Source organism: Sus scrofa, chromosome 6 (assembly GCF_054392235.1).
Source record: "Sus scrofa isolate SSC_HxYL_T2T_F1_AM1 chromosome 6, Sscrofa_HxYL_maternal_Yorkshire_Landrace_v2.0, whole genome shotgun sequence".
In the NCBI taxonomy this organism is placed as follows: domain Eukaryota; kingdom Metazoa; phylum Chordata; class Mammalia; order Artiodactyla; family Suidae; genus Sus; species Sus scrofa.
Genome location: NC_139388.1, coordinates 46,655,126 through 46,667,161, shown reverse-complemented (window position 1 = coordinate 46,667,161; position 12,036 = coordinate 46,655,126). Strand labels below are relative to the sequence as shown.

At 43.1% G+C, this 12,036-nt stretch overlaps 1 protein-coding gene across 7 annotated transcripts in view; it reads right to left on the bottom strand.

Moving 5' to 3' along the window:
* TDRD12 (tudor domain containing 12) overlaps nucleotides 1-12,036 on the bottom strand; it is a 78,499-nt gene that overhangs the window by 21,975 nt on the left and 44,488 nt on the right. For 5 of the 7 annotated variants that reach the window (XR_014805977.1, XR_014805978.1, XR_014805979.1 and 2 more), the window contains 4 exons: nucleotides 11,665-11,782; nucleotides 10,630-10,769; nucleotides 10,275-10,495; nucleotides 5,177-5,276 (listed from right to left, as the gene is read on the bottom strand). Coding sequence is in view for 2 of the 7 variants with exons in the window: in XM_021094274.2 (XP_020949933.2) it covers nucleotides 5,177-5,276; nucleotides 10,275-10,495; nucleotides 10,630-10,769; nucleotides 11,665-11,782 (579 nt within the window). In the remaining 5 variants the exon portion in view is untranslated. The remainder of the gene's footprint in view (nucleotides 1-5,176; nucleotides 5,277-10,274; nucleotides 10,496-10,629; nucleotides 10,770-11,664; nucleotides 11,783-12,036) is intronic. The other 2 variants (XR_014805981.1, XR_014805980.1) reach the window with 1 other exon arrangement.

The window sequence follows — 12,036 nt, the reverse complement described above, 5'->3', positions numbered from 1 at the left end:
CTAGAACACACCCTCACACCACACACAAAAATAAACTCAAAATAGAACAGACTTGTGGTTGCCAAGAGGGAGGAGGGAGTGGGATGGACTGGGAATCTGGGGTTGATAGACGCAAACTATTGCCTTTGGAATAGATAAGGAATGAGATCCTGCTGTGTAGCACTGGGAACTGTATCTAGTCACTTATGATGCAGCATGACAAAGTGAGAAAAATAATGTGTATATATATGTGTGTGTGTGTGTATGACTGGGTCACTTTGCTGTATAGTAGAAAATTGACAGAACACTACAAACCAGCTATAATGGAAAAAATAAAAACCATTTGAAAAAAAAATTAAACTCATAATAGCTTAGGGGAGTTCCCACTGTGGCACAGTGGGTTAAGAATCTGACTACAGTGGCATGGGTTGCCGCACAAGCTCAGGTTCAATCCCTGGCCTGGTGCAGTGGGTCAAAAGATCCAGCACTGCCACAGCTGTGGCGTAGGTCACAACTGCAGCTCAGATTCAATCCCTGACCCAGGCACTTCCTTCCATATGCTGTGGGTGCAGTCATTTAAAAAAAAAAAAAAAAGGCTTAAAGACCTAACTGTAAGAACAAAACCATAAAATTCCTAGACAAGAACAAAGGCAAAACATTCTCTGAAATAAATCATACAATATTTTCTTAGGTCTCCCAAGACAAGAGAAGTAAAAGCAAAAATAAACAAATGGGACCTAAGTTTGCTCAGAAGCTTTTGCACAGCAAAAGAAAACATAAACAAAATGAAAAACAACCCATGGACTGGGAGAAATAGTTGCAAGTGATAAACACCAAGGTCCTAGTGTATCGCACAAGGAATCATATTCAATATCCTGTAATAAACCGTAATAGGAAAGAAGAGGAAAAAGAATACGTGTATGAATGTGCATACTTGAGTCACTTTGCTGTAAACCAGAAACTAACACAACATTGTAAATCAATTATACTTCAATAGAAAATAAATGAAAAATAAAAGGGGGCTTGGTTAGAGGGTTTCTGGGAAGGTAGCAGCACTGAGGTGTCCTCTTTGTGACTCTGAATCCGCCCACATACAACAGACAGAATAATGAGATAGCAAAGCCAAAACCAGGGCCATAATTGCAACAAACTATCCCCCATGGACCCCAAAATAAAAGCAGATGAGGATGATAACATGGGAGAAAATCCAAGTGACCCTGGGTTTGGCAATGACTCTATGGATATAACACCAGAAAAAGCACAACTTATGAGAGGAAAAACTGGAAAGTTGGAAGTTATTGAAATTAACTTCTGCTCTCCAAATGACATTATAATCATCTCTTAGTATTCACGGAGGATTGGTTCAAGGACCCCCCCCCCGCCCCCCATGAATACCAACATTCAGGGATGCTCAAGTCCCTTGTATACAATGTCAATATCTGCAGATAACCTAGGGACATCCCAGCCTCCCATATACTTTAAATCATCTCCAGATTATTCATAATACTTAATACAATGTAAATGCTATGTAAATAGTTGCTGGCCCACTGCAAATTCAAGTCTTTCTTGCCAAATATGCTAGATTTGAGGTTAGCTGAATCCATGGATAACAAGCAATCACTGTATAAAGGGGATGAAAAGATAAGCCAATGACTGGGAGAAACGTTTTACAAAACACACATCTGAGTAAGTCAGCAAGAGAAGACAAGTCCCATATGATACTAGTTCTTTATGGAATCTAAAATAGGGCACAAATGATCCTATCTACAAAACAGAAACAGATCACGGCCAAGGAAAGCAGAAATGCGGCTGGTTGCCAGAGGGGCGAGGGGAGGGAGTGGGATGGACAGGGAGTTTGGGGCTGGTGGATGCTAACTGTAACATTTGGAATGGATGGGCCATTGATGGGGTCCTGCTGCACAGTGCAGAGAACTGTGTGTGATTGGGTCACTCTGCTGTACAACAGGAACTGCAGAAACATTGTAAATCAACTATACTTTGAAAAACATAAATAAATAAAACTTAGCTCAAATTAAAAAAAAAGATTTGAGGGACCCATTAAAAAAACCTCACTGACCCATAATTCGCACACCATACTGATCACTCTTTTTTTCTGTCCTTTCAAGGCCACACCATCGGCGTACGGAGGTTCCCAGGCTAGGAGTCTAACTGGAGCTATAGCCGCCAGCTGACGCCACAGCCACAGCAATGCCAGATCCAAGCCACATCTGCGATGTACACCACAGCTCACGGCAATGCAGATCCTTAACCCACTGAGCAAGGCCAGGGATTGAACCCACAACCTCATGGTTCCTAAATGGATTCGTTTCTGCTACGCCATGATGGGAACTCCTTTACTGATCACTCTTTAAAGTGTAATACTCCATGTTTTTGGGTATATTACATTAGTAATTTTAAAAATTTGTGATAAAATATACAACACTTTCCCTTTTAACTATGTTTTTGGTGTACAGTTCAGTGGCATGACTTACCCTTGCAATGTTGTAAAAGCATCACTGCTCTCTATTCACAAAACTTTCTCAGTACCCCCAGACAAAACTTCTTTGTTTTGCATGTAATATCTCAGCCTGTCCACCCAGGGGCAAGAGCGATGAAGGAAAAGAAAGGCCAGGGAGTTCCCGTTGTGGCTCGGTGGAAACCAATCTGTCTAGCATCCATGAAGATGCGGGTTCCATCCCTGGCCTCACTCAGTGGGTTAAGGATCCAGCATTGCCGTGAGTTGTGTTGTAGGTCACAGACATGGCTCAGATCCCATGTTGCTGTGGCTGTGGTGTAGGCTGGCATCTGTAATTCCAATTTGACCCCTAACCTGGGGACCTCTTTATGCTGCAGGTGTGGTGTCGGAGGAGGTGGACAAGGAGGAGGAGGAGGCGGTGGCGGCGGTGAAGAAGGGGAAGAGGAAGAAGAAGCAGAAGAAGAAAGGCCAGATACACCAGATACGTGGAGGAGGGGCACAGAGCCAGAGAGTCTCAAAAAAAAAAAACACTCAAACTGTGCTTCCACTTTCAATTTTTTTTTTTTTTAAACAAGACACGGAAACGAAAGAAAGTCTGTGAAACTGGAAAAGTTATCCCGACCCACACCTCCTTCTTAAATTTCACTAAAAGGAATTTTATCTAAAAATGAGCAACAGCAAAGTACAAAGGTCAAATCCCAGACTAAGTTACAATGACAAAAAAGAAGAAAAGGAGAATAATCATCTCTACACACAACGAAAACGCATTCGAAAGATGTAGCCACAAAATAGATCAAGACCGTCACCTCCAGAATTCCCGTCGTGGCCCAGTGGTTAACGATTCCAACTAGGAACCATGAGGTTGTGGGTTTGATCCCTGGCCTTGCTCAGTGGGTGGAGGATCCAGCATTGCCATGAGCTGTGGTGTAGGTCGCAGACGCAGCTGGGATTCCGCATTACTGTGGCTCTGGCGTAGGCCGGTGGCTACAGCTCCGATTAGACCCCTAGCCTGGGAATCTCCATATGCCGAGGGAGCAGCCCTAGAAAAGGCAAAAGAAAGACTGTCACCTCCAAATTCAAAACTCCTTTGCCTTTTAGCTTGTTAACTAGGAAAATAATAGAATGTATAAAAGAACAATATAAACCAGAATTTTAAAATTGAGAAACAGAACTCAGGAAAGAATTAGAAATTAAAGAAAAAATCATTCAGCAGTGAAAACTGTATTGGGTTGAATGGTGATCCACCTCCCCCCACTCCCCACCAAAGAAAACTGTCTCTGCACTAACTCCTGGGACCTGTGGCTGTGACCTTATTTGGGAAAGAGGTCTTTGCACATATAATGAAGCATCTCTGGGTGAGTGAGGAGGTCACTCTGGGTTATCTTGGTGGCCCTCCATCCACCAACATGTCCTTCATAAGAGGCACAGAGGGAGTTCCCGTGGTGGCACAGTAGAAATGAATCCAACTAGGAATCATGAGGTTGTGGGTTCGATCCCTGACCTCACTCAGTGGGTTAAGGATCCAGTGTTGCCGTGAGCTGTGGTGTAGGTCGAAGATGCAGTTCGGATCTGATGTGGCTGTGGCTGTGGTTGTGGCCCAGGTCAGCAGCTGTAGCTCTGACTGGACCCCTAGCCTGGGAACCTCCACGTGCCATAGGAGCGGCTCTAAAAAGCAAAAAAAAAAAAAAAAAAAAAAAGAAAGAAATAAAGGCACAGAGAGGGAGTTCCCATTGTGGCTCAGTGAGTTAAGAACCCAACTAGTATCCATGAGGATGTGGGTTCAATACTGGGTCTTGCTCAGTGGATTAAGGATCCAGCATTGCTGCAAACTGTGGTATAGGTCACAGATGCTGCTCGGATCCCGGTGTTACTGTGGCTGTGGTGCAGGCCAGCAGCTACAGCTCTGATTTGACCCCTAGCCTGAGAACTTCCATTAGCCACAGGTGTAGCCCTAAAAAGCAGAAAATAAAGGTGGGGGGCAGAGAGAAGAGGGGAGAGTGGTGTGCAGATGAAAGCAGACTGGAGGGCTGGAGCGGACAGAAGGCACAAGAGGCATGGAAAGGGCTGTCCTCCAGAGTCTTTGAATGGAGCACAGCCTTGCTGACACCTTGATTTCAGACTCCGGCTTCCAGGACGGTGAGAGAATAAATCTGCATTGTGTTTAGGTCACCCGGTTTGTAGTATCTGCACAACAGCCCCAGGATATGAGTAGAGCAGAGCCAGACAAGAAGGAGCGCAAGCATGAACATAACGCCTTAAGGGAAAGGGACAGTGAAAGCAGAACATTCCGACCCAAGATGAAAGGAAACAAGCAATAAGAAAGATTCCCAGGAAAGATGACAGGGTCAACTCAGCAATGCCATCTGAGACTCAGAATTTTCCCCGAAGGAATAAACATGGATGTCCTGAAAAGATCTATGTAATCATCACATTATTTTTAAGAGTCCCCAAAGGGAAACGACTTTCTTTCTGAACATACAACTAAAAAAAAATGCCTACATTGTTTAAGTGGTTTATCTATTTTCCCAATTTAATCTTGGTTTTCTGAACTGGGGCTTTGAGATATGGCTCCATATCAGAACCCCTGCCTGCTGTCAGGATAATGGTGGCGCATTAACACTGTCCTAATTACAGTCTATTAAATTCCACCAGTTAAAATGAAATATGTTCATGGAAAATGTCCATTAATCATTAGACAAAGGGATCTTCAATAGAACTCACTTTTACGTATCCACACACTGGCAGTGTTTGGTTGGATAATTTCCTTGGCATGTCTACTTCTGGATTGACATGGTGTCGATCAGGACAGGTCCTTTTGTCTCTGAAAGAAGCAACAAGATTTTAAAACCAGAAAGAAAAACAGTAAAATTTTTTAATATGAATTATTAAAATTAATAATAATCAAAATTAGTCTATAATCAAAATCAGAGAACTCTTACTCCAAATACTTTGTCTTTTTTTTTTTTTTTTGAGATTTCTTGGGCCGCTCCCGCGGCATATGGAGGTTCCCAGGCTAGGGGTCGAATCGGAGCTGTAGCCACCGGCCTACACCAGAGCCACAGCAACGCAGGATCCGAGCCGCGTCTGCAACCTACACCACAGCTCACGGCAACGCCGGATCGTTAACCCACTGAGCAAGGCCAGGGACCGAACCTGCAACCTCATGGTTCCTAGTCAGATTCGTTAACCACTGCGCCACGACGGGAACTCCCCAAATACTTTGAAGTAAACCATCCCTTAGCTGACACTAACAATGTGTAAATAAGTGGAAAGGGATCCTAAAATTTAATCAACATTGAATAAAGGAGTTATTGCATTATTTCTCTAGCCATTTTTTTTTTTTCTTTTAGGGGCCCCGCCTGAAACATATGGAAGTTCCCAGGCTACACAGGGGTCAAATCAGAGCTGTAGCTGCCAGCCTACACCAGAGCTCACAGCAACTCCAGATCCTTAACCCACTGAGCAAGGCCAGGGATTTGAACCCACATCCTCATGGATATTAGTCGTGTTCGTTACCACTGAGCCACAATGGGAACTCCCTCTAGACATTCTTAAATGCAATACATAAGTGAACAAACCTTACTCTGAAACAAAAACTCTGAATCAGAAACGAACCACTGTAACCCACAATAGATGCCAATTAACCTCTAAACCACAAGCCATTCCCTCATGCAAACTGAGAAGTAGTTAAAGGTTCAGTTTTAACAGTCAATATTTTATTTAAAGGCATAGTGGAAACTGCTAATAACCTGTATAATGTACATTAATTCAAAAAAGTTAACATCAACAGTTAATTTCAAAATTAAATTCAATCCAATAGATACCGATCAGGCACCTACTCCCCAGTCCCAGTGCTCCACTGACCAAGTAAGCATTGTGATCGTGTCTGGATCCCTGAGAGCCATGCTCTCCAAACTGGTTCTTAGAATCAATGCAGTTGTTACCAAAATTCCAGCAATGTTTTAGAAAAAACTGACAAGCCTATTCTAAAATGAATACGGAGATGCACTAGACTTAAAATAGCCAAAACAATCTTGAAGAAGAGCAAAGCTGGAGGACTTACACACTCTAAGGCCCATTCTAATTCCAAGACTCACTCTATCATGAGCTGCGGCACTTAGAGCGCAGCACCAGTGTAAGCGCGAACACACCAACAGAACAGAGTCTACGGATGGGCCACACATACTATCACCTGGTTTACGTCAAAAGCACCAACTTAGTGAGGACACAATGATGTTTTGGTTTTTTGGTTTTTGTTTTTTTAGGGCTGCACCCATGCATATGGAGTTTCCCAGGCTAGGGTCCAATCGGAGCTGTAGCCGCCAGCCTATGCCACAGCCACAGCCACACAGGATCTGAGTTGCATCTGCGACCTACACCACAGCTCATGGAAACACCAGATCCTTAACCCACTGGGTGTTAACTGCCAAGCCACAACAGGAACTCCAACAATGATATTTCAAATAAAGAATTCTGGTGAAGTCAGTCAATGAGACACCAACATCAAATGCTATCACTTACACATAGAACCTGAAAAAAGGACACAATGAACTTCTTTGCAGAACAGATACTGACTCACAGACTTTGAAAAACTTATGGTTTCCAAAGGAGACAGGTTAGGAGTGGGGGGCTGCCCTGAGGGTTTGGGACGGAAATGCCTTAAAATGTGTTTGTGATGATTGTTGTATACCTACAAATGTAATAAAATTCATTAAGTAATAAAAAAGGGAAATGGAAAAAAAAAAAAAAAGAATTCTGGAGAAGTTCCCAGGCGGCTCAGCAGGTTAAGGATCTGGCATTGTTACTGCTGCGGCATGGGTTCAACCCCTGGCCTGAGAACTTCCACATGCCACCAGTGCGGGTGAAAAAAAAAAAGAATGCTGGAGCAAGATTATCCATACAGAAAAAAGTCAAACACTATACACAAAAATTACCTGAGTATAGATTTTATGCCTAAATGCAAAAGGTAAATCTGTAAGTTTCCAGAAGAAAATATAAAAGAATGTCTTCATGACCTAGAGATGGGCAAATATTTTTTGTAAAAAATATATATAAGGACACACAAGAAAACAGCAACCGGAGTTCCCGTCATGGCTCAGTGGTTAACAAACCCAACTAGTATCCATGAGGATGCAGGTTCTATCCCTTGCCTCGCCCAGTGGATTAAGGTGAGCTGTGGTGCAGGTCACAGACTTGGCTCAGATCTGGCATTGCTGTGGCTGTTTCCTAAGACAGCAGCTGCAGCTCCAATTCAACCCCTAGCCTGGGAACCTCCACAGGCCATGAGTGTGGTCCTAAAGAGACCAAAAAAAAAAAAAAAAAAAAAAGAAAGAAAGAAAGAAACAACAACAAAAACAAAGGAATCAGGACAGGACCTAAGAGGAGTGAAAGAAGAAAGGGAGATCAGCCAGAAATGGAGTGGGCACCTCAAAGCCTCAGGGAAGAGTGCAGCAGCTGGACTGAGGAGGGCAAAGCAGAGAGAGAGCCACACAGACCATCAGTACCCCTCCCGGGACACCACAGCCTGAGATGCACAGGTAGGGGCTGGACACTGAGACTCAAGCTCCGGAGGTCAGTTCCAGGGAGAGGACTAGAGTTGGCTGTGTGGAGACAGCCTGAGGGGCTAGGGAGCAGTTTGCCAAGGGCTGGGGAGTGGGGCACCACAGCCGAGAGAACACAAGAGGAGGCCTAGGCCCACAGGAGAAGCAAGGCGCCACTGTCAGGGAGGGCGAGAGGAGGAGGGGTGGGACCATCACAGGAGTATCTTTCTCTGTGCACGTGTGGGGCCTCGGGCGGCAGGCCACTTTATGGGCAGGATACGGGTGCCAGGGTGTTTCTTGTGCGGGCTACAGGTAGCAGGGTGCCTCTTGCGCAGGCTACGGTGTCGCCTCTTTCATGCACTACAAGGACAAACCACTGTAGCCATCACAAATTCCACTGTGGAAAACACTATGGTGATTCCTCAGAAAACTAAAAATAGAATTACCATTTGATCCAGCAATGCTACTCCTGGGTATCTACCCAGAGAAAACCATGACTCGAAAAGATACATGCACTCCAATGTCCACTGCAGCACTATTCACAATAGCCAAGACATGGAAACAACCTAAATGTCCATCGACAGAGGACTGGATGAAGAAGATGTGGTACCGGAGTTCCCGTCATGGCACAGCGGAAACGAATCCAACTAGGAACCATGAGGTTGTGGGTTCGATCCCTGGCCTTGCTCAGTGGGTTAAGGATCTGGTGTTGCCACAAGCTGTGGTGTAGATCACAGATGTGGTTCAGATCTGGCATTGCTGTGGCGTAGGTCGGCCAAGCCCAGGAACCTCCATATGCAGTGGGTGTGGCTTTAAAAGGCAAAAAAAAAGCAGCAGCTATGGTACATATACACAATGGAATATTACTCAGCCATTAAAAAGAAAGAAAGAATGGCATGGGCCTAGAAATTATCATGCTAAGTGAAGTTAGCCAGACAGTGAGACACCAACATCATATGCAATCACTTACATGTAGAATCTAAAAAAAGGATACAATGAACTTCTTTGCAGAACAGATCCTGACTCAAAGACTTTGAAAAATGTATGGTTTCCAAATGAGACAGGTTGGGGGCTGGAGGGATGCGCTTGGGGTCTGGGATGGAAATGCTATAAAATTGGGTTGTGATGACTGTTGTACAACCATAAATGCAATAAAATTCATTGAGTAATTTTTTAAAAATGCTGGAGAAGGTGTGGAGAAAAGGGAATCCTCCTACAGTGTTGGTGGGAATGTAAATTGGTACAACCACTGTGGAAAACAGTATGAAGGCTCCTTAGAAAACTAAATATATAACTACCAATATGGCCCATATTATCTGGGCAAAACTTTTCTTGAAAAAGATACATGCACCCCTATGTCCACTGCAGCACTCTTCATAATAGCCAAGACATGGAAACAATCTAAATGTCCACTGACAGATGAATGGATTAAGAAGAGGTGGTATATACACATCATAGAGTACTACTGAGCCATAAAAAAGAACAAAATAATGCCATTTGCAGCAATATGGAGGGAACTAAAGACTCTCATATTAAGTGAAGGCAGAGGGAGAAAGACAAATACCATATAATAATATCACTTGTATGTGGAATCTAATATATGGCACAGATGAAATTATCTACAGAAAAGAAACACACAGACATGGAGAACAGACTTGAGGTTGCCAAGGGGGATGGGGAGGGAGTGGGATGGACGGGGAGTTTGGGGTTAGTAGATGCAAACGATTCCATTTAGAATGGATAAGCAACGAGGTCCTGCTGTATAGCACAGGGAACTATATCCAATCACTTGTGAAGGAACATGATGGAAGATACTATGAGAAAAAGAATGTATTTATGTATAACTGGGTCACTTTCCTATACAGAAGTTGACAGAACATTGTAAATCAACTACAATAAAAAAATGTTTTAAAAGAGGAGAATGGATATATACATTGTGAGGTCTTCATATAATCAGATTCTGGGCCACACAATAAATAAAATACCAATACACACAACAACACAGATGAGTGCCACAGACAGTGGGTTGAATATACTACAATTCTATTTATATCCAGTTCAAAAACAAAATTAATCAACGTGGATAGATATGATGGGAGCTACCTTTTGAGGAAGAACAAACTGGCAAGGAGCATGAGATTCTAAGGGGCCCCCGCTGAGCTGGGTGGGCGTTTACATGGGTTGCATATATAACATAATATACATAACAATCCTCAAACTGCAAACTTATCATCTGTGCATCTGTATGTTATATTTCAATTAAAAAAAAGATGACTTACTTGCAAAAACCCAAAGCCTTAAGATATGGACAAAGAGGGCTTCTGGCTTTTTTATCTTCTTTGGCTTCCAGAACCCCTGCAGTAAACTCATACAGCTCTGAAGGAATCTTGGCATCTGCTCGCTCCAAATAGCGCAGGACACCAACTGCATGGCAGGCATTTTTCTCCGTCAGCAGCAAGACAGATTTGGTTTTTTTATCTCCCTGTTCTGCAGGAGGACCCTTAAAATTGGGGGTGAGAAAAGGAAGTGGATCATCCATACCAGTCAAAATGACAAATCTCTGTGGACTCAGACTGTGTTGTTATGTGGAAAATGCCAGGGGAATATTAAAAAGATAATAAAAATTAATCAAACCTGCTCAGTTAAACTCTGAAAATGATCAGACATGCAATACAGGCGTCCACCAAAAATTTTTGGTGAGGCAGGAAAGCTGAAGTGAATCACACACGTGGCATCAGTGATGGCCAGGAGGGGTGTGCAGTCATCTGTTAAGGCTGGAGAGAGGATCCAAACAGGTGCAGGTGAGCCTGGACTTACACTGCACACACTTTGCAGAGCAATTCCAGGAACTATACTTCACAGCACGTGGCTTTGTCGGATTTTACTCTTTAGACCCAAAGAAACATCTTTCCTGTTTCTTCCCCCCAAATTTCAGAGAAAATGGTTTCCCTTTTAACTCAAAAAATACCTCTATTACTGGAGTTGCCGTCGTGGCTCAGCAGTTAACAAACCCAACTAGTATCCATGAGGATTCGGATTTGATTCCTGGCCTTGCTCAGTGGGTTAAGGATGCAGTCTTGCCATACGCTGTGGTGTAGGTCACAGACGTGGCTCAGATCCACTGTGGCTGTGGTGTGGGCCAGGAGCTGCAGCTCCTATTCGACCCCTAGTACCCTGGGAACCTCCACATGCCACAGGTGCGACCCTAAAAAGACAAAAAAAGTAAATGCCTCTATTACAAATCTAGGCAGCCCATATAGTTTTCACTTATTTTGTACATTTTGACTTTTATATTTCCAACATTTAAAGTTGATAATCACTTATGACAAGTTTCATCACAGGCATACACACACACACACACACACACACACACACACATCTATGTTTATATATATATGCCAGTGATCCTTGAGCTCCAACTCCAGGGCACATGTCTAGACCAAGGGCTGCTGCCTACTGACCAGAGAGTCCTAGAGACACTTGGATCCACCTCAGCAGCCAAAGCTTAGTTGAGGTTAATTTTCACTTTGAAATTAATAGTAATACATTCCCAATAAACCTGGGAAATCATTTACCTCCTTTGGAGAAGAGGTAAATTAATGAATTGAAGACATAAATTCCTACTAGCTCAGCCTTCTCTAAGTATGAATAGAAATTAAAATAACTTACCTAAAACAATGTGAGAGCCACAACTTAACTTCTTCTTCCACTGTTCTAAGACACTTTTCAAATTAAAAACCAGTTCTTTATGCATTTTCAAGCAAAATATGGAACTACTCTCTACTACCTAAAGATGAAACCACAGAGGCAGGTCAGGAACATCAGCTCAAAGACAGTTTTTCATCAATAATTATCAATGCAAACCATTTAAAACAGTCTGTGAGGGTACTACTTCACTGATCCACTAATTCTGAGATGGTTATAAGTTTAAATAAATGTACTTTCAAAATTTGATAGTTTAGGAGTTCCTGTCATGGCACAGTGGTTAACAAATCCGACTAGGACTCATGAGGTTGCGGGTTCAATCCCTGGCCTTGCTCA